The sequence below is a fragment of the Hypanus sabinus genome, chromosome 1 (genome assembly GCF_030144855.1).
Source record: "Hypanus sabinus isolate sHypSab1 chromosome 1, sHypSab1.hap1, whole genome shotgun sequence".
In the NCBI taxonomy this organism is placed as follows: domain Eukaryota; kingdom Metazoa; phylum Chordata; class Chondrichthyes; order Myliobatiformes; family Dasyatidae; genus Hypanus; species Hypanus sabinus.
This window is the reverse complement of record NC_082706.1, coordinates 78,446,979-78,469,505: the sequence shown is the minus strand read 5'-3', so window position 1 is coordinate 78,469,505 and position 22,527 is coordinate 78,446,979. Positions and strand designations below refer to the sequence as shown.

Below are 22,527 nucleotides of genomic sequence, written 5' to 3'. Positions count from 1 at the left end.
GTCACTTCAGTACAGCGGATTCCAATTAATTGGGAACATCGGGACAGTGTATTTTTGACTAAGTAAGTAGCTTCCCCAATTAGCTGATGTTTCATGGAGATAGTTAAAAACGTATGAAAAGACAAACTGCTATTTAGCGGTGTAATGAGTTATGCATTTAAATGAAATACAGAACAAATTAGGACGCCACTACTCGTGAAAATCTGTCATATCCGACAATGACAGGAAACCTACGTGGGAGGTTTTTAAAATGTATTTAAAAAGGCATTGCACCATGGCAGTTCTACTCACTCAACCTCGGGAGTCTGGATCCAGTGGTAACTGGGGACTTCCCTGATTGCAGTGGATAAACATGCCACGTCATGCCCCTCACTCTTCACAGAGCATCTCAAAACCGCCTTCCTAGCCATTTCACTTGAAATCACCGTAGATTTCACTTGCCCAGTCCACTGGAGTTAAATTTGCACACTTGGACAGCGTGTCCCTAACTCAAATGTTCAAAGTTCAAGTAAATTTATGATCAAAGTAAATATAGTCACCACGTATGACCCTGAGATTCATTTTCTTGTGGGCATTCACAGTAAATACAAGAAACAACAGAATCAATGAAAGACCACCCCAACAGGTCAGGCAAGCAATCAATCAATCTGCAAAAGACAACAAACTGCACAAACATGAAAAGAAAATAAATAAATAATAGTAAATAAATAATCAATAAATATGGAGAACATGAGGTTGTGAAAACAGTTCAGTGATGGGACGAGTGGAGTTATCCCCTCCAGTTCAAGATGGTTGAGGGGCAATAACTGCTCCTGAACCTTATAAAACAGATTCTGAAGCTCCAGTACTTTCTTCCTGATGGCAGCAGCAAGAAGAGAGTATGGCCTGGATAGTGGGAGCTGTTTTTCTGTGACTGGTGGTGAGGGCTTCACCCATGATGGACTAGGCACATGCACCACTTTTTGTAGACTTTCCCCATTCAAGGGCATCAGTGTTTCCATACCAGGCTGTGATTAACCTATCTCACCGGGTAATGAAACCCACCAGCAATCCTCGTCTGGTTTATCCCACCTGTCAAAATGGTGTTACCGGAGTGTGACCTCTGTCACATGCAAACAGCTACTCGAAGCCACAGCCAAGAGTTGAGTGGCTGGTAGAGAGCCAAGGCAACATTCAAGGTGATTGTTGCTACCTTCAAATTCTTTGTAGTTCCTAACATGTTGAAATAGTGAAATAGTTTCATTTTCACTTCTGGCTGTTTCTGACATTTCCAAGCCTGAATGCTTGAAACCACAGTGAGCAAAACATTACCAAATTGTCTTACCGCTTATTTATCACCAACTATAAATGACAAAAATCACTGCTTTTTGACATAAACACATAACTGACACTATTTAAAAACAGTTCACTCCAAGCACAGTATAACTACACACAACTGACACATTAGAAACTGTTCAGTAAGTCTCCTGTCCTATTAAGCAGCAAATAAATGAAGAAATTCCACACTATTTTCCTTGATTAGTTTAACATTTTTCCCAAATAAGTGGCTGCCCCAATTAACTGACAGCCTAATTAACCGGAATACACTGTATTTGAATACTTATTCAATATAATGCTTACTTTTTTAAAAAAAAGAGAGATGCACGATGAAAACAGTCTCTGACAGCTCTTGTTGTGTGATAAAAAAAATTTAAATTTCCCACTACCTCAATAATATTGACAGTTGAGACAATCTCAAAAATTAAACCCACTCATTTTCTATTAATCTTAACCCTGAAAATAGTAGCCTATTTAAAGTTAAACAAAAATGTGCAAGGGATCCAAAAGATTTTTTTTCAGAATCAGGACAAGGGCTTTAAAGTTACTTCAGCCTGACAAACAAAAAGTGCGGGGATCTGGTAATAATAAAGCCAATAGCCGCTAACGAGCACATTGAGGTTCCAGAATCAAATTAGAAGAATACATACTTTTAAGCTAACACATGAATAATCATTATTCAACAAATAACCCTTGAGCATCAAAACCTCCTTAAATACAACCTTCACCCTTGCCATGAACAATTAAAACATTAAAAACATACTACAGGATTTCAAATCTATCATTCTACTTGTCTTCCTTTTACTACTCAAATCAGAATACTCACTATCTGTATTTTCTCCCGCAGTACTTTACACCAAGGCAAAAAAAAGTACAGCTGCTGGAATACAAAACAAAAACAAGAAGTTGGAGGAAGTCAGTGAGCCAATCAGCATCTATGGAGACAAAAGAAACAAACGAAGTCTCAGTTGGAAACATTGACCTGTACAATTTGTCTCCATTACAATTTGTCTCCAATTTGGGTCAGAATAGACTGACCCAGCTTACTGTTTTTGTAGTGGAAGCCTATTAAGTTACAGTTCTACCAATCGCCTCATCACTGCAAATTACTGTAGGACAATGAGCACCATCACAATTAGGTATGGAGACAACATCATTAAATGTTTTATTTAATTACCTACACACAAAATAATAATCCATTACCTTCACACTGGTCTTCTGACCGGGGTGCAGAAGCCCTTAAGGGTTCAGCACTGGAGTCTTTTTCAGGTCTATTAATGTGCTGTTCTGTCTGTTTCAATCTCCTGGTCTTCTTCCCCGCATTGAGGATTTATTTGTTAAACGATCAGCAATTTAAAAAAATGTTCGTGTTACCAACCAGAAATACGAAAACATTCGAAAGAACATATTAAATTAGTATTCAGACGTGAGATACTAAACCACAGATACTACGTACTAATTCCAGGATATTCACGAGTCAATAGATTCAATCGTGCGGCCAAACGAACAAAGCTGAAGCTGGTAAAGTCTTCTACACCTCAATTCAAAAGGCTGCCTTCGGAAGCAGCCAAGGTAACAGAAGCAATGCAAGAACGGAGGCGAATAGGACACAGAGGCTGCGGGGTGAAACTTGCAAAGTGTCAGCAAGTTGGAGTCGAGAGGAGAGTGGACAGTGGGACAACTACCTCCGCACCCCATCCGAGTTTCGTGCCCCGACCACTGTCTCACGGTCCACCCTTCATCGGAGCCGCTGCAATACGTCACCGCCGGGAAAACAAAACCTAAAACTCTTCCGAGGGAAAGAACTACACGTGTAACTTTCGATTCGTGCGCAGCTCAAAACAATCAATTTGTCCTCCAGTGCCCCGAACCCAACTATCGCTGGGACGACCGATGTCTCGCATTCCTGCCGCCGCAGGGGAAGCGGTTCGTCACGTCTGCTCCTAATAAAACCATCTTCTCAATCAAACGCAGGTTTCCGGCGAAATGAGCGGTTATTCGCGAGATTGGGAGCAAAATATTCGGGACGCACTACAGTCGAGACACGGCCTCACGGCGCCAGAGACCCCGCTACCACAGACCCTCTTGAATACCTTTATCATACCACCCCCAGCAGCGCATTCCAGGCACAAAATATTTTATTAAAATCTCCTTTCGAATTCAACCCCTCTCACCTTTAATGCAGATGAAAAGCTCTCATAATCTTTTAAACTTCTATCATGCCTCCCCTCGGCTAGAGAAAACAACCCAAGTTTGTTCAAGTTCTCCTTTAACTTCCAGCTAAACTCTTCTGCACCCCTCCCTATAATGGGGCAACTACAACTGAGTGCAGAATTCTGAACCAGAACATGCATAGGGTGACAAGAAAGGCAGAGGCAAATAACTGGCAGTGCATTTTGTAGATGGATTGCATGCTTGGCAACGAAAGTAAGATGGCCAAAGGAATAAACGGCTGTAGATAAAGAAAGTTAATGAAAGGCCATAGTGAAGAAGTAGCTTTGTACTCTTCCTTTGTAAACTCACAGTGAGTCCCTCTGTGTGAAGAGGGCAATGGATACCAATGCAGTCAAAAGAATAAACAAACTTAGTAGTAAACACAAAGTATACTGCTGATGCTGTGGTCAAATCAACATGTACAAACAAGCTGGATGAGGTCAGCAGGTCTCGACCCAAAACGTTGACTGCTTCTTTCAACGGATGCTGCCCGACCTGCTAAGTTCATCCAGCTTTTTTGTACGTCTGATGCACCATCAATAACTCACACTGAGACGTAAGGCGAGATATCGGCTTTTATTGACTGGAAGAAGGAACCAGGAGTGAGTGTCTATCATACAATGTCTTGGAGACTGAGGCCGAGCTTCAGGCCGCAGATCTCCCTTATACAGGGGCCTGTGGGAGGAGCCACAGGAGCAGTCAGCAGGGGTGTGTCCCGACAGGCACATAGTTCACCACAACGTCTTGAACAAACATATTAGTTTGTATAGCTGAAGACTCACATCCTACAAGAAAATGTCACTTCTCTGTTTTAAATAGCCAACCTTTTATATAAAAGTAGTGAGCCCTTGGTTGTACATTTTCCTGCAAGAGGAAAAGTATTCATGCTGTACAGATACTGTGTCTCAATCAACTCCTCTTCTCTACAACACTTCCAGAGCATTTCCTCAGTGTTACTTCTCTGGTTGATTGTAATTTCTACCCTTTCAGTTCCTGACTTGAAGCTATATATTGAAGCCTGATGCAAGATACACATTTAATTCATCTGCCATCTCCTTGTTTTTCACAATAAATCCCAAACGTAAGTTCTATTGGACTATAGCTCAATGTGTTAATATTTTCAAAATATAGAAAACCTTAAATGTCAGCAGATGCTGGAAATCCAAAGCAACAGACACAAAATGCTGGAGGAACTCAGCAGGTCAGGCAGCATCTATGGAAATGAACAAACAGTTGACGTTTCAGGCTGAGACCCTTCTTCTAAGAAAGCCTTAGTGTTTTTGTTAGTGGTGAGTTTTGCCACAGTAGCAAAATAAGGCTATTACAACTCCAGCACTGTTAGTAAGAAGCTTCTACGTCCTTCATGTGAGCATATGGGTTTCTCTGGGTGTTCTGGAAATCCCACAGTCCAAAGATGCACCTTGTAGTAGATTAATTGGTCATTGTAAATTATCCTGTGATTAAGTTGGGATTGCTGGGTGGTGAGCTTCAATGGGCCACAAGGATCCGTTCAGTGCTGCATCTATAAATAAAATTAAAACTGAACAGCTGATTGTTGACTTCAGGAAGGGGAAGGAAAAGGAACATTACTGGAGTATAAAAGTTGCATTATTTGCTGTGTAACCAAAACTATGTAGTCAGCTTGCTATACATGTATCCTAAGAATGTAGAAGACAATGGTGTGTTAGAGGAAGCTAAGAGATGTACATTATGTAATCTGAGTTTGCTATTTGTTATGCATGTACCCAATTTAGCAGGAGAATGAAATATTAAGAATGTAATTAGAATAAAAGGTAGCTAAAGAGATGTAGATTAGAACATGATTAAGTCAATGGGTAAAAACAATAGTGGCAAGATGTGTGGTATGTGTGATACGCAACTATAGACCGATTACATATGCTAATACAACTGGACCAGGAGATTGCTATAAAAAATGCTATGTCCAAGGATCGGTGGGCAATCAGCGACTAGCTCAATTACTGTCTCAGCTTTGATTTGCAAATTAAAGCTTAACCCTTCTTGAATAATCTTCTGCGTCTCCTAATCATTTGTGGGGCACGAGAAATCACAACAGCATGCACCAGTTTTCACTGGGGGATCAACAGTGGGTGCAGTCTACAGTCAGTTTCAAATTGCTGGGCATTAATATATGGGATGAACTCTCCTGGGCCCAGTACATTGATGCAGTATTTACTTTCTGAGGTCGTTATGATGATTCAGGCTGACAGTATACACCCTAACAAACTTCTACAAGTATCCTGACTAGTTACAACACGGCTTGCTATGGCATTGCGAATGCACAGGAATACAAGAAGCTGCAGAGAGAAATCTGCCCAGTACAACACACGCACAACCACCTCCGCATGCGTAGTGTCGACAGGGGCCACAGCTTCAAGAAGGCATCATCCATCATCAAAGATCCCGGGCCACCTTCCAGGCTATGGCATCTTCTCACAGCTGGCATTGGGCGGGAGGTACAGAAACCTGAAGCCTCACACCACCAGATTCAAGATCAGCCGCTTCCCAGCAAACACTGACCACGTGGATTTAACAACTCCATCAGGTTTGTTTTGAAGAGCGCCAGCGTCAGCTTCTGCAGCCAACTGAGAAAACACCTCTGAGTAAATAACTTTGCAGTACGAGGCTCGAAGCAGCCGCCAGTTCAACAGAACCAATCAGAACTGTAACACAATGTGAACTTATACGAATAGTAACATCAACTCAAGCAATTCTCAAATGCCATCCTCTGTTAATAGCAACGTTTCGATAAACCATGTAAAAAAAGTTACACGCGTTTCCTAACACAATGCTTTATACCTTCGCTGTTATAAAGCTAAAATGGACATTTTAGTCCAAATTCTACATTTCCCCCAAAGACTACCATCGGATTTTAAAATACAGAATATTTTGTTTTGTTTCTCTCACACACAAATTGCTGGAGGAACTCAGCAAGTCAGCTGGCATCTATGGAAGGGGAATAAACAGGCGACTTTTCGGGCCGAGACTCTCCCTAAATGTTGTCTGACTTGGTGAGTTTCTCCAGTATTTTGTGTGTGTTGCTCAAGGTTTCCAGCATCCGCATCTCATGCGTTTTTGTTTTGTTTACCTTTGGCCTTTCACTTTGCAACATGGTGTATTATGTATGCAAACATCTTTCCAAGCACAGAACTGTGCTTTAGAACATACTAATGGGGATGAATAACACAGGACTTTTCTGTTAGTATCCACTGTTCATAACTGTAGACAAAACCTGCAAGTCAGCTTGGCCACCGTCATCCTCTTGCACATGCGGAACCAAGCTACGGAGGGCGGTTTTTCCCCGGGGTTACACTTCCAAACAGCCTCGCGCCAACCCGTTACGCTCGCACCTTCCATTTGGAAATGACTGACAGCCAGGGATCCCATCGGGAGCGGCTCCGGCCAACCGACTGATGCCATTTGCTGCCGCTCGCGCGATGGGCGGGATTTCCTTTCGGAGCCGGTCACGTGACGGCGCTGCTGGGCCACGTGAGTGTCGACGCGCCGGCGTTGCGGTGGCGGCGGGCTCAGGCTTGTTTGGGTTCGGGGTTTTCTGCCCCGAGGTGGCGTGACCGTGTCATGGCTGTTCCTGGGGTGATCCGTAGGTTGGAAGACGTGGTGGTGAACAGGATTGCTGCTGGCGAGGTGATTCAGCGGCCTGCTAATGCCATTAAAGAAATGCTAGAGAACAGGTGGGTTTTACAGAATTCGTAGGAGAATATGTTGTGTGTGTTGGTGGGGGGTGTTACGGGTCAGTCCGTTTGCATCGCTCCTTTAATTTTATTTCCTTAATAGTCCCCTCCTTCGAAATACAGTACCCTAACCACGGGACTATTTACAATGACCACTTAACCGACCAACCGGTAGGACGTTGAACTGCGGGGGAAGCCAGAGCCTCAGGTCATACAAACTCCTTACGGGCAGCCGAGGGAATTGAAGCCTGTTGCTGTTACTGTAAAATATTGTGTTAGCCGCTATGCTGCAGTATATTGTCCGTGTCATGATCAATTGGACCTTGAGCAGGTGTGAAGTGAAATTCCTCATAGTTGTAAGAATAATAGTGTTGTATTAGTGGGAGATTTTAGTTTCCCCCAGTATTGTTGGATGACCCAGAGTTTTAATGGCCAAGGTGGGTGGAATTTGCGAAATATGCACGGTAAAGCTTCCTGAGTCAATAAGTTTGAAGGCCCTATCTGGAATAGTGCAAGACTGAACCTTCTCATGAAACAAAGCTGGTCTGGCAACTGAATTGGGAGTCAAGGAACACTCTGGATCTTGCGACAGTACTTCCAACAGTTAATGATGGTGATGGAAAAGGATAGGACAGAATTAGGATCATAAAATGGAGCAGAGCTAATTCTGGAGGGATTTGAGCAGGATGAAGCCAGAGTTGTTTGCAAGAGCCTTTAAAGGGCAAGCAACAAATGGCATGTGGGAAGGTTATGAGAGAAAGATATTAAGAGTCCAAGAGCTGCACCTTCTTGTAAGGGTGAAGGGTAAACCTGGCAAGTTTAGGGAACACGAGTGAATCTGCAGATGGTGGAAATAAATAAAAACACAAAATGCTGGCAGAACTCAGCAGGCCAGACAGCATCTATGGGAAGAGGCAGTGACAATGTTTCAGGCCAAACCTTCATCAGGAGTGAAGTAACATGGGATGGTCGAAGGGGGAATAAAGTGGGGGGAGGGATGAAGTAGAGAGCTGGGAAGTGATAGGCTGGGGGAAGGGGGAGAATTATGGGAAATAAAAGAGAAAGAAAGGTAGGGCTGGGGGTAGATTATAGTGTGGGGGGGGGGGGAACAGAGAGAAAGAGAACCAGACTAAAATTATAGATAGGGATGGGGTAAGGGGGGTTGCAGGGGTATTGAATGTTCATGCCGGCAGGTAGGAGGCTTCCTAGGCAGGAGATGAGGTATTGCTCCATCAGCCTGCGTGTGGCCTCATCTTGATGGTAGAGGAGGCCATGGACAGACATATCAGAGTGGGAGTGGTCTGTGGAATTGAAGTGTGTGGCCACACGGAGATCCCGCCACTGCTGGAGGACTGAGCACCGGTGTTCGGCGAAACGGTCTCCCAGTCTGCGACGGGCCTCCCCAATGTATAAGTGGCCACATCGGGAGCACCGGATACAGTATGTCACCCCAGTTGACTCGCAGGTGAAGTGGTGCCTCACCTGAAAGGACTGTCTAGGGCCTGGGATGGTGGTGAGGGAAGAAGTGTGGGGGCAGGTGTAGCACTTCTTCTGTTTGCAGGGATTTAGGGAACCTTGGTTGAAGAGGGATATTGATGCCCTGGTCAAGAAAAATGGAAGCTTGTATATAAAAAGGGTAAATGATTATTTTAAAAAAAAGGTTAAGAATACGGTTAGGGAAATCAGGAGGGCAAAGACAGGGCATAAAATCTGACAGGCAAGGTTAAGAAAAATGTAAGAGGTTTTATAGCTAAATTAAAATGCTGGCTAGGGAAAGACTAAGTCCTCTTGGAGATCAGAAGGGCTGTTTATGTCTCCACTCACAGGAAATGGGTGAAAAAAAACTTGGGCTCTGTTTTTACTGGGGAGATTCATCAAACACAAACTCCCATGCTCAAGATGTAAGGAAAACAAGTGGAGATATTTTGGAGGACTTTGGTATCACCAGGAACGAGGTTTTTACCGTCTTGTGTTGCAGATAAAATGTCCTGACCAAATGTCTCCTTGGACTTTGTGGGAGGCTAGAGGAAAAATTGTGCAGGCCCTACTGAGCTAATTGCTTCATTATTAGTTACTGGTGAAGTTCCCACAGACTAGAACTTGGCTAGAGCTGTTCTGTTGTTTAAGAAGGATGGTAAAGACAAGCCAAGGTACTACAGGGCCATCAGACTTACATCAGCCGATGCCAGTTAGTGGAAGGAATTCTGAGGGCAGGATCTGCCTGATTAGAAGGAATCAGCATTTAGTTTGTCCATGGCAGGGTTTTGTTTGAAGAATCTTTTGAAGTTATTTTGAAGAGATAACTAGAAAGGTAAATGAGAGTCGGGCAGTGTAAATGAGTGTCTAGATTTTAGCAAGGCCTTTGACAAGGCTTTCTATAGTAGGGTGGTTTGGAAAGTTAGGTCCCATTGATTCAAGAGAGACCTACTTAGATGGGTTCAAAACGGGCTCGGAGGTAGGAAGGAGAAGGGGATGGTTAAAGGTTGTTCCTCAATGGAAGCCTGTGACTTGTGCCACAGAGATCGGTTTTGCAATTGTTATTTATATTAATTATTTGCATATGATTGAAGACTGGTTGGTAAGTTTGATGATACGAAATTAGTAAGTATAGTGATAGTGAAGAAGCTTATCAGAGATTGCAGGAGATTGTGTTCAGATAGGGGAGTGGTTCAAGAAGCAGCAGATGGGTTTTAATACAGTTAAGTGTAAGGTAATAGTCAAATTAGCATCAGTCTGTGTAGTAGGGCACTGGGGAGTGTAACGGAACAGAGCACAGTCCATTGAAAGCAGCGTCACATGTAGAAGGTAGTGAGGAAAAGTAGTATGCTGGCCTTTAGTTAAGACATTGAGTATCATAATTGGACATTATGTTGCAGTTGTACAGGCATTGGTGAGGTTGCAGTCGTACTTTGCACAACTTTGGTCGCTTTTATAGGAAAGGCATGGTTAAACAGGAAAAGTGCAAAGAAAATTCATGATATTGTCTGAGTTGTAGGTAGAAATCCTTATTCCTTGGAATGTAGGAGAATGTGGAGCCACTTTATATAAAAAAAATAATGTTTAAAATTATGGGCCTAGGTAAAGTGGATAGTTGCAATCTTTTTCCAAGGGAGCACTAAGGGGCTTCCTTTGGGTGAGTATGGAGGGAATTGAAAGGGATGTGAGGGGCAACTTTTTTAAGCAGAATGTGGAATGAGCTGCTAGAGGGAGCAATTGAGGCAGAACAATGCTATAATTTAAGAAGCACTTGCATAGGTACATGGAGGGTTGGGGCTTGGAAGGATATGGAGGAAATTCGGCCCATCAGGGTGGACAACATATTCGGCGTGGACTGGGTCAAAGGACCTGTATCTGTGCTGTGACTTTATGCAATTTCCTACTAAAACCCATTCATTGGTAACATGTCCATTTTGATGCAAATCGATTTTTGTCCATAAGTTGTAAGACTTTGCAGAGCATTGGTCAGACCGCACTTGAGCCCCTAATCTAGAAAAAGATGTACTGGCTTTGGATAGGGTCTGGAGGAGGGTCATAAGAATGTCTCTGGGGAATGAAAGGGTTAATGTAAGAAATGCATTTGATTGCTCTTAGCCTGCACTTGCTAGAGTTTAGAAGAATAGGTGGGATCTCACTGATGCTGCCTTTTCCCTTGATGCTGCCTCCCCATTTCATCTTCCTGTGGTAGGCCCAGTCCACCCAAAGATTTCCCTCAATGCACTTTCACATTTTCTTACGGCTTAGATGGAGGCTATTTCAGGCATCAAGCCCATAAAGGCCACAGAGCAATCCCACGTGCCCCCTGCCCCACTAATATTGAAAGATCCAGGTACAGTGGATATGGAGAGGATGTTTCCAAGAGTGGGGGAGTCTAGGTTCAGAGAGGACAGCCACTGAATAAAGGGCCATCCATTTAGAATAGAGATGAGGAAGAATTTCTTTCGGCGGTGGGTAGTGAATCTGGTATTTATTGCCGCAGATGGCTGTGGAGGTCAAGTCATTAGGTATATCTAAAGCGGGGGTTGATTAAGTTCTTGATTAGTCAGAGCATCAAAGGTTATGGGGAGAAGACAATGAGGTTGAGAGGGATATTAAATCAGTCATGATGAAATGGTGGAGCAGAGTCATTGGGCCGAATGGCCTAATTATGCTCCAATATGTTGTGGCTTTATGCCCATAAAATACACAAAAAATATCATTATGGAAGGATTGTAACGAGTGACATCAAAATCACAAGACTGATAAGTAACAATAATAGTGGTGAGAGGAAACTGATTTTGTTTGCAGGAACAAACTTATTTATTTCAATGTAGTAACATTAGGAGAGCTCATTTATTGGTGCTGGTGTGTGCAAGTCAAATACTTGTAACTGGTGCTAGGCTATACACTTTGTTAACTGCTCTCAGAACTGATCTATCACTACTACCCTGCTCTGGTCTTCTGCCTGCTCTGGATCTCTTTATTGCTAATTGCTGACGGGACATCAACCGTCTCGACTTCACCAGACCCTGTTCCAATTCCAACCTAGCTCCTTCCGAACGCTCTGCTCTCCACTCTCTCTGCATCTATCCCAACCTCACTATAAAACCGACTGATAAGGGGGGAGCTGTTGTTGTCAGGCTTACTGACCTCTACCTGACTGAGGCACAGCGACAACTCTCTGATACCTCCTCTTATTTACCCCTTGATCATGACCCCACTAAGGAGCACCAGGCCATTATCTCCTTTACCATCACCAACCTTATCAGCTCTGGGGATTTCCCATCCACTATCACCAACCTCATAGTTCCCACGCCCTGCACTTCCCGTTTCTACCTCCTACCCAAGATCCACAAACCTGCCTGTCCACGTAGACCTATTGTCTCAGCTTGCTCCTGCCCCACCAAACTCATTTCTGCATACCTTGACACTGTCTTATCCCCCCCCCCCCCCCCCGTTCAATCTCTTCCCACCTATGCTTGGACACTTCTCATGCTTTAAATTTTTTCAATTATTTTAAGTTCCCTGGCCTCCACCGCCTTATTTTCACCATGGATGTCCAGTCCCTATATACCTCCATTCCCCACCAGGAAGGTCTCAAAGCTCTTTGCTTTTTGGATTCCAGACCTAACCAATTCCCCTCTACCACCACTCTCCTCCATTTAGCGGAATTAGTTCTTACTCTCAATAATTTCTCCTTTGGCTCCTCCCACTTCCTCCAAACCAAGGGTGTAGCCATGGGCACCCGTATGGGTCCCAGTTATGCCTGCATTTTTGTTGGCTTTGTGGAACAGTCCATGTTCCAAGCCTATATGGGTATCCGTCCCCCTCTTTTCCTTCGCTACATCGACAACTGCATTGGTGCTGCCTCCTGCACGCATGCTGAGCTTGTCGACTTCATTAACTTTGCCTTCAACTTTCACCCTGCCCTCAAATTTACCTGGTCCATCTCTGGAGACAGCTTATCTACTCTAAGCCTACAGAGCCTCACAGCTACCTGGATTATTCCTCTTCCCACCCTGTCTCTTGCAAAAATGCTATCCCCTTCTCACAATTTCTCTGTCTCCACCGCATCTGCTCTCAGGATGAGGCTTTTCATTCCAGGACGAAGGAGATGTCTTCCTTTTTTAAACAAAGGGGCTTCCCTTCTTTCACCCTCAACTCTGCTCTCAAATGCATCTCTCCCATTTCCCGCACATCTGCCCTCACCCCATCTGCCCACCACCCCACTCAGGATAAGGTTCCCCTTGTCCTCACCTACCACCCCACCTGCCTCTAGTTCCAACGTATAATTCTCTGTAACTTCTGCCACTTCCAATGGGATCCCACTACCAAGCACATCTTTCTCTTTCTACTTTCCGCAGGGATCGCTCCCTACGCGACTCCCTTGTCTACTCATCCTGCCCCCCCCATCCTTTCCCACCGATCTCCCTCCTGGCAATTATCCTTGTAAACGGAACAAATGCTACACCTGCCCTTACACTTCCTCCCTCACCACCATTCAGGGCCCCAGACAGTCCTTCCAGGTGAGGCGACACTTCACCTGTGAGTCGGCTGGTGTGGTATACTGCGTCCGGTGCTCCAGGTGTGGCCTTTTATATATTGGGGCGACCCGATGCAGACTGGCAGACCGTTTCGCTGAACACCTACGCTTTGTCCGCCAGAGAAAGCAGGATCTGCCAGTGGCCACACATATTAATTCCACGTCCCATTCCCATTCTGATATGCCTCCTCTACTGTCAAGATGAATTCATACTCAGGTTGGAGGAACAACACCTTATATACTGGCTGGGTAGCCTCCAACCTAATGGCATGAACATTGACTTATCTAACTTCCATTAATGCCCCTCCTCCCCTCCTTAGCCCATCCCTGACATATTTAGTTGTTTGGTTTTTTTTCCCTCTCTCTGCCCATCACCCTGCCTGTTCTCCATCTCCCTCTGGTGCTCCCCTCCCCCTTTCTTTTTCCTGAGGCCTCCCGTCCCATGATCCTTTCCCTTCTCCAGCTCTGTATCACTTTCGCCAATCACCTTTCCAGCTCTCAGCTTCACCACACCCCCTCCGGTCTTCTCCTATCATTTTGTATTTCCCCATCCCCCCCACTACTTTCAAATCTCTTAGTATCTCTCCTTTCAGTTAGTCCTGACGAAGGGTCTCGGCCTGAAACATCGACAGTGCTTCTCCTTATAGCTGCTGCCTGGCCTGTTGTGTTCCACCAGCATTTTGTGTGCGTTGTTTGAATTTCCTGCATCTGCAGATCTCGTGTATCACTGTTTCCTTTTCATGAACACTTGCAGATTGACAATAAATTTAATCTTTTCCCAGGTCCACAAGTCCCTTGAATACACATTTTTAAAAAATTGTTCTGTATGTGTGATGGTTTACAGATTGAAATGCAATGATCCAAATTAATATGCTGGGCAGTTTCTGATAATGTAGAAGACTTTGCTTGAACCGATTTGCTGTGATAATAGGATAATGTTTTTTGTTAACAGTTTGGATGCCAAATCTACAAATATTCAAGTTGTTTTAAAGGATGGTGGATTGAAGATGATTCAGATTCAGGATAATGGGACTGGTATCAGGGTAAGAATTCATTGTTTTACAAAATACAATAACTTATCTGGTTTCTGTTTGCATATCTTCAGTGTCGTGGAAAACACTACATAAAAAATGAGTAAGTTATAATTTCATTGCAGGCCATTAAGCTACCTACTAATCTTTCTGTATCTCACTCGTGGTTAATAATAATACAAGCATTTCTGCCAGGCTTCCAGCAATTTTCCTTTACTGACCTCCCAGAATGTCCTTGATCAAGACCTGGGGATTTATCCATTTTCTATTTTGAAAACCACACCGGTTTTGATTGATTGTAGTGTTGCAAGCTATCTTGTATCACAGTGAGGTTCAAGTAACGGAAATTGGTTTACAGCTGGACAGAGCCTTTGAGATATAGTCCTGAAATACAGCTCATCAGATATAGCTTAGCAACCTGTTGTTTCTGTTCTGCATTCAAATCCCAGTCCTGAGCACTGAGCACTGAGCACAGACCTCTAGAATGACACTTCACTATGGTACAGAGGGATGTTATGCTGATGGAAGGGGTTAAATTTGATTTCCCATCTGATTTGTTGGCTAGACCCATGTTTTAAAAAAAAGTAGGTTAACATCTCCTGTGTTGTACCCCAAAATTTAACTGCATGTGTTACTGAATTCGACCATCTTGTAATTGTTTGTGGGACTTTGCTATATCAAAAATGATTGCTACATTTCCACTATGACACTGGAGAATACTGTTCAGTGTTTCTTTTGGAAGATGTAAATTCTTTCCGATGGCCTGCAAAAGAAGTATGCATTTCAAAGTGATGTGGCAAATTGCAGAATGCAAATGAATTTTTTTTTAACCATAGACCAGGTGCAGAAGTTGAAAAACTTGCATGTCAATCTGCTTATGCACTAATAATCACATAGGTTTTCGGTCATTACTAAATGTTGCACCCCATCAAATCCAAGCAGCTGTATGAACCTGTGACTATGAGTCTTTGGACACTCAAAGGCCTTTGGAATTTCACATGATGCATGATGTGTGTTTTGGTTGCCTTCAGGTCAAGTCTATCACATTACATCTAGACTTTCTGGTAATCGATTTCCATAACAACAGTTGGAGAATCCATTGCACTACACTACTGACCTCTCAATATTGAGTCTACTTGAAATATAAACCCTTGAATGCTGTCAAAAGCTCTCTGTAGTTTGTCACAGAATGGAATATGCTGATAATATGTGTATCGTCTTTAGAGGTGTAAAGGGAGAGAAAGACAAATTAACTGGAAGTTACATTAGGAAATAACCTGAAGGTCTTTTGCACAAAATTAATGTTTCTTTGGTTTATTGTTATATAGCATGGAATCAGTCCCATCAGTCCAACTTTTCCATGACAACTAAGATGCTTACCTATTCTAATACAATTTACCTATGCTTGGCTCGTATCTCTCAAATCTTCCCTATATACTTGTAAAAAATGCATTTTGTATGTTGCACCTAGCAGCCACTACTATCGCTTCTCAGCCTTTTGGCTAAGATCTAGTGTTGTGTAGTATCTCTGTGGGGATGGGAAGTTGTCTCTCAGATTTCCATTAAATCTTTCCCCTCTCACATTAAGCCTATGTACTGTTAGTTTTAGACTGTCCTACCCTGGGAAAATAACTATGGCTATTTAACTTGCCTATGTCCCTCATGATTTTGTATATAAACAGTCCCCAAGTTACGACAGGGTTCTATTCTGTGAACTATTGGTAAACTGAACTGCTTGTAACATCCAACTGATACACTTTCCAAGCATTCATTCATATGTACAAGCCAAAAGCCAGGCAATTATAACATGTGGACCTGTATCCATACCACCTTCACGATGGGTGGGGGAAGTGGTCCCACCTTATCTCATCCTTCATTAATCAAGTCCTCCAATCCTAGCAGCATTCCCAATCAACCTTTGTAAGTTCCTATGTAATGCTGTCAAATTTGGCCTTGCCCAAATTTCGAACTTGTGGATCAATTCTGTCATCTATATACTACTAAAACTTTCATGCTCTGTCTGTCTGTCTGTGACCTCTAATTAATACAAACAGTGCATTACAGCCCCCACCAGCGGAAAGAGACTGCGTCTGCATTTGGTCTGTCACTCCCAACGTGCATTGTGGGAGCTGTAGTTCATATGGCTGAGTTGAAACCCAGGTTAGACGGTAAGAAGACAGCTGATAGAGGTTCTACGGAGGGTCGGGGAATTGGGGTGAGCTGTCAGCCGAGTCTCCGATACATCAGAGGGAAACTCGAAATGTTGCCATCAGAAGTGTCCGTTGTTAAACCAGGAGGAGCTGTATTTGCCTTGCTGCATGTCTTTCTTCTTTAATAAGTTGAGTTTTTCATCTTCAATTTCCAAGCAAAGCAATACCAATAGCGTTTTTGAAAATTTAATGTTCATTCTGATCACATCAGACTGCACTACCTTTCTCTCAAAAGGTGCCCCAGCGGGTCACCGCATTGTCTAGTTTATCATATTTATCTTGAAACTAGTAGAATTATGATCACTGGTTTCAAAGAGCATCCTATTGACACACCAGTCACTTTTCTGTTCTTTTTCTTGGAGGAGGTTGAGTGTAGCCCCATTTCTTGCAGGGCAAACTACATATTGCTTAAGTAATCTTTACTGGACTCGCAAAACAAATTTTCTCCCATGTAAAATTCCAGTCAATGTTAGGGAAGTTTAAAACAGTATATTATTACAATCCTATTATTTCCATACCTATCTGATTTCCCCTACAAATTTGCTCCTCTAATTCCTTCAGGGATGAAGCTATATTCTATCAAAGTGATTCATAATCATTATGTGTTGTGTCGTATTGATGGGGTATTGCAGCCAATGGGGTAACATTTTTTTATATTTTGCTCCTACCTTACCTATCTTTAATTCCTACCAGTTTTTTCAAACCTTATTATGAATCTTAATATTGCTGTAATATGTCTTTGAGAAAGACGAAAGCCTCTGCAAAAGAAAAAGACTCTCCAACTACTTTGGAATCAATTGGAGAGTTCCTTAAAAAGCAAAGAACAGAACTCTGAGGAATTTCAAAATCTTAATGTTAAGTTGGACGCTATTCAACAAACTTTAATCGAACATGAAAAGCAAATAAAGAGAACAAAGAAGCTTTATCGTTACTGGAAGCGGACTTGGAAGACATGAGTAAGCTTTACAAAACAATTATCATTAGTGAAAAGTTAACAAAGAAGATTACCAACCTGGAAAGCAAAAGTAGAAGGAACAATCTTAGTATTTGGGTGTTGAAGAATCAATTGAAGGTGCCCACCCCACGGAGTTCTTTGCAAGTTTTTTGAAGCAGCTATTCCCTGATTTATTGTGGTCCATGCCTAAGCTGGCCCATCGATCGCTGGTCCCTAAACCAAAGGCAGGAGAGCATCCCAGGTTGGTCTTTTTATGTTTTCATTTCACAGTAAGGAGCTTTTAATCCAACATACCTGTCGAGTTGGAATGATTGATTTCAACAGGAAGATGATTAGATTCGTGGAAGATTATGCACCAGAGGTTATGACTGAATTTGTCAAGTATAAAGAAGTCATGTCACTGCTTTATAAGAAAGGGTTTGAGACCTCCCTTTATTTTCCTGCACATCTTAGAATCGTTCTGAAAAATGGTGAGTGGAAATGGCTGGGATCGGTTGAAAATGCACAGAAGTTCTTGGAAGCAGAAGATTAATTGCATTATATTTCTTACAAGAGCAGTTATTTTTTAAATGTTGGACAGAATAAGGTTTTAATAAACTTGAGTTTTGACTGTTTATATATCTTGTTTTTTGATATTTTTCACTATTTTATCCTTTGTGAGGTTTATATATATATTTCTTTTGAAATTGTTAAAATGAGTCCTCTTATGCTTTGGATTTTTGATCTAAGTTTTTTCTATGTTTTGTCTGGGTAGGAACATAACATCCTTGGATGATTTTGGAGTTTTGCCAGCAGGATTCCATGGGCAAGGTTGTCTGTAGGGTTAGCATGTGGGCTGTCCTTTGGCTTTTTGGCTTGGGGAGAGGGTGGGGTTTCTTTTTTCTTTTTTTCTGGAAGCTGGGTTGGGCTACCATCCAAATTTACTGTTTGAATACCTTATTTTATGGTTTCTCCTTTGGACCTAATTATGCTCAGACCTTTAACTCTTCCATTAATTAGAATTTAAAATATAGCGAAATAACTTAGTTTTAATGTGAAAATGTTAAATCATCCTGTGAAACGGAATAAGATCTTTGCTTATATTGAAAAGTTAAGGGCCCCCATTATTTTTCTACAAGATACGCATGTACGTAGCTGTGATAGTGCATGCCTTTTTACTAGGTGGAGGGGTCTACAGTTTCATTTTTTATTCAGAGCAAAATCTTGAGGGGTTTCGATCTTTATAGATAATACAATTATCTCTGACCCTAATGGGCAATTTGTCATAGTCCCAGGGAAACTAGACAATAAATTAATTGTAGGAGTTTTTGAGCGTTTCTTTTCATTCTTTCCAGATTTGAGTTTTTATTCTTTAGTGACGGGAGGAAATTTTAATTGTCTAAACCCAGTATTAGATCGTTCTTCTCTTAAATTAGCCACACCTAATATATCAGCTTTATTTATTCAATCCTTTCTAATAAAATGTGATATTGTTGATGTCTGGCGTTTTCTCTACCCAGCAGAAAGGGAGTATTCATTCTTCTCTCATGTCCATCTTTCCTATACTAGGATTGATTTTTTTTAATTGATAGTCAAATGATTCCATTACAGTCAGCCCTCCTTATCTGCGAATTCCGCATGCACAAATTCAACCGACCACAAATTGCGAAAACCCGGAAGTGCTCTTCCAGCACTTGTTGTTCGAGCATGTACAGACTTTTTTTGTTCTTGTCATTATTCCCTAAACAATGCAGTATAACAACTATTTTACATAACATTTACATTGTATTAGGTATTAAAAGTAATCTAGAGATGATTTAAAGTATACGGGAGGATGTGCATGGGTTGTCGTGGATCAGGATCGAAAAAAATCGCAAGTTCTCTTACTAAGTAAGTCGGAACAGATACATCCGGTATTATTTAGCATCAGTTAGTGAAACATTTGTCTTGGTATATAGTATATATTTTACCTTTCTGTGCATATAAAACGCTTAAGAACCTATGTTTCAGCGCTGGGCGATCCAGTGACAGATCGCTCCCGAGTGTGCTCACCACCGTGTCGGTTTGATGTGGAGGATCCAAAACCAAAACCCAATAATTAAACCACTACATTGCTTAGTAATAATTGTAGCTTTCATCGGAACAGAGCCTTTCTCACTTTATTCTTTAAAATTGTTCCAATCATTGACTGACATAGCCTAACGCTTTTCCAATGACCGATGGCATTTCTCCTCTTTCCAAACGTTTTATTATTTCCACTTTATTTTCAATCATGATTATTTTCATGAACAGAAACACTGGATTCAGACCTCTGCCGCCGGGTCCTAATGTCCACCGCACTGAGACAGGTTGAATAAGGGACTTGAGCATCCGTAAATTTTGGTATCCACGAGGGGTCCCGGAACCAATTCCTTGCGGATAAGGAGGGCTGTCTGTAGTTCGATCCATTGAATATAAAGAAATAGCTGTGTCCAACCACTCTCCTGTATTTCTATCTTTAAATCTTCCTGGTTTCACTCATACGAACAGGTCTTGGCAATTTAATTCAACTCTTATTATCTGATGAGGACTTTTAAAAATTTCTGAAGTCAAATTTTTTTTTTGAAGAAAATGCATTGGAAGAGACTTAGTCTTATCATTTGGAACACCTTTAAGGCATATATCAGAGGATAAATTATCTCTTATACTGTATATATTAAGAAAAAAGCTAATAAAAAGAGAATTGATTTAGTTAATTAAAACAATTAGACCAGAAATATGTTTTGGCACCAAACCCTGAACTATACAAAAGATGTATTGAAATTAAAACTAAATATGATCTTATAACATATCCAATTGAAAGCCAACTTTTAAAAGATAGAAGCCAATTCTACAAACCCCATTTCCAGAAAAGTTGGGATATTTTCCAAAATGCAATAAAAACAAAAATCTGTGAACCTATGTTAATTCATGTGAACCTTTATTTAACTGATAAAAGTACAAAGAAAAGATTTTCAATAGTTTTACTGACCAACTTAATTGTATTTTGTAAATACACACAAATTTAGAATTTGATGGCTGCAACACACTCAACAAAAGTTGGGACAGAGGCATGTTTACCATTGTGTTACAACACCTTTCCTTTTAATAACACTTTTTAATCGTTTTGAAACTGAGGATACTAGATTTGCAATTGGAAATTTTGTCCATTCTTGCTTGATATAAGACTTCAGCTGCTCAACAGTCCGTGGTCTCCGTTGTCTGATTCTCCTCTTCATGATGCGCCATACATTTTCAATAGGAGATAGATCTGGACTGGCAGCAGGCCAATCAAGCACACGCACTCTGTGTCTACAAAGCCACGCTGTTGTAGCCCATGCAGAATGTGGTCTGGCATTGTCCTGCTGAAATAAGCACGGACGTCCCGAGAAGAGACGTCGCCTTGATGGCAACATACGTCCCTAAAATCCTAATATATGCCTCAGAGTCAATGGTACCTTCACATACATGCAACTCACCCATGCTGTGGGCACTGATGCACCCACATACCATCACAGATGCTGGCTTTTGCACCTTTCGCTGATAACAATCAGTATGGTCGTTTTCATCTTTGACACGGAGAACTTGACGCCTGTTTTTTTCTGAAAACTAGCTGAAATGTGGACTCATCTGACCACAGCACCTGGTTCCACAGTCTTTCGGTTCATCTGAGATGAGCTTGGGCCCAGAGAACTCACCGACATTTCTGCATAGAATTGATGTATGGCGTCCTCCTTGCATAATACAGTTTCAGGTTGTATTTCTGGATGCAGCGACGGACTATGTTAAGTGACAATGGTCTTCCGAAGTACTCCTGTGCCCAGGTGGCTATAATTGTCACAGTAGAATGACGGTTGCTTAGGCAGTGCTGCCTGAGGGCTCGAAGATCACACACATTCAAGTGTTCTCCGACCTTGCCCTTTACGCACTGAGATGTCTCTGAATTCTCTGAATCTTTTTACAATATTATGTACTGTCGATGTTGAAAGACCTAAATTCTCTGCAATCTTGTGTTGGGAAATGTTCCTTTTGAACTGACTAACAATTCTCTCATGAATTTTGGCACAAATGGGTGAGCCACAACTCATCCTTGCTTGCAAAGACTGAGCCTCTGATGGATGCTACTTTTATACCCAGTCATGATACCTCACTTGCTGCCAATTAGCCTGCTTAATGTGGAGTCTTCCAAACCGGTGTTACTTGAATATTCTGTGCACTTTTCAATCTTATTTTAACTCTGTCCCAACTTTTGTTGAGTGTGTTGCAGCCATCAAATTCTAAATTTGTGTATATTTACAAAATACAATTAAGTTGGTCAGTAAAACTATTGAAGATCTTTTTGTTGTACTTTTGTCAGTTAAATAAAGGTTCACGTGAATTAACATATCACAGATTTTTGTTTTTATTGCATTTTGGAAAATATCCCAACTTTTCTGGAAATGGGGTTTGTATATACATGGAGAAAAAAACCAGTAAAGTATTGGCTAATCAATTGAAGACCTTTACAGCTAAATGGCAAATTAAAGAAATTTGTAAAACCAATGGTGATATGGTAACTGACCATTTTGAAATAAATGACACTTTTAGAGAATTTTATCCTAAATTGTATAGTTCTGATTCTGTTAAAGATAACACTGCAATGAACAATTTTTTAGACCAATTAAATATTCCTGGTCTTCTGGTTGATAATTCAAAGCAGTTGGATCAACTTATTTCTCAGGAGGAAATCACTGTGGTTCTATGTTCATTGCATTCTGGGAAATTTCCAGGACCCAACGGATTCTCTGGAGAACTTTATAAGTTTTTTTTCATCGCTTATAGCTTATTTATTGTCTGCCCTTTTTGAGTCCTTAAAGGTCGATAGTCTTTTTATGAAACTTCCATTTCACTTATTCTTAAAAAGAATAAAAATCTCACTGAATTCTCTTCATATAGACCAATCTCTTTACTCAATGTAAGATCCTATCTATAGTTTTGGCCTGTAGACTCAAAAATATTATACCTTCTATAATATCTGATGATCAGACAGGATTTGTTAAAAATCAATATTCCCATTTCAATATACGGCGACTGT

General features: G+C 41.6%; 2 protein-coding genes across 5 annotated transcripts in view; one reads left to right on the top strand and one right to left on the bottom strand.

Annotated features, from left to right (window-relative positions):
* Window positions 1–2,970, bottom strand: part of LOC132394773 (TPR and ankyrin repeat-containing protein 1-like) — a 179,656-nt gene extending 176,686 nt beyond the window's left edge. For 2 of the 4 annotated variants that reach the window (XM_059971207.1, XM_059971187.1), the window contains exon 1: window positions 2,521–2,970. The gene's annotated coding sequence lies outside the window, so the exon portion shown is untranslated. Of the gene's footprint in view, window positions 1–2,143; window positions 2,253–2,520 lie in introns of all 4 variants that reach the window. The other 2 variants (XM_059971183.1, XM_059971193.1) reach the window with 2 other exon arrangements.
* A 4,057-nt stretch (window positions 2,971–7,027) lies between these two features.
* mlh1 (mutL homolog 1, colon cancer, nonpolyposis type 2 (E. coli)) overlaps window positions 7,028–22,527 on the top strand; it is a 130,928-nt gene continuing 115,428 nt past the window's right edge. Inside the window, exons 1-2 of the mRNA XM_059971177.1 lie at window positions 7,028–7,241; window positions 14,213–14,303. Of these exons, the coding sequence (XP_059827160.1) occupies window positions 7,129–7,241; window positions 14,213–14,303 (204 nt within the window). The 5' untranslated portion in view covers window positions 7,028–7,128. The remainder of the gene's footprint in view (window positions 7,242–14,212; window positions 14,304–22,527) is intronic.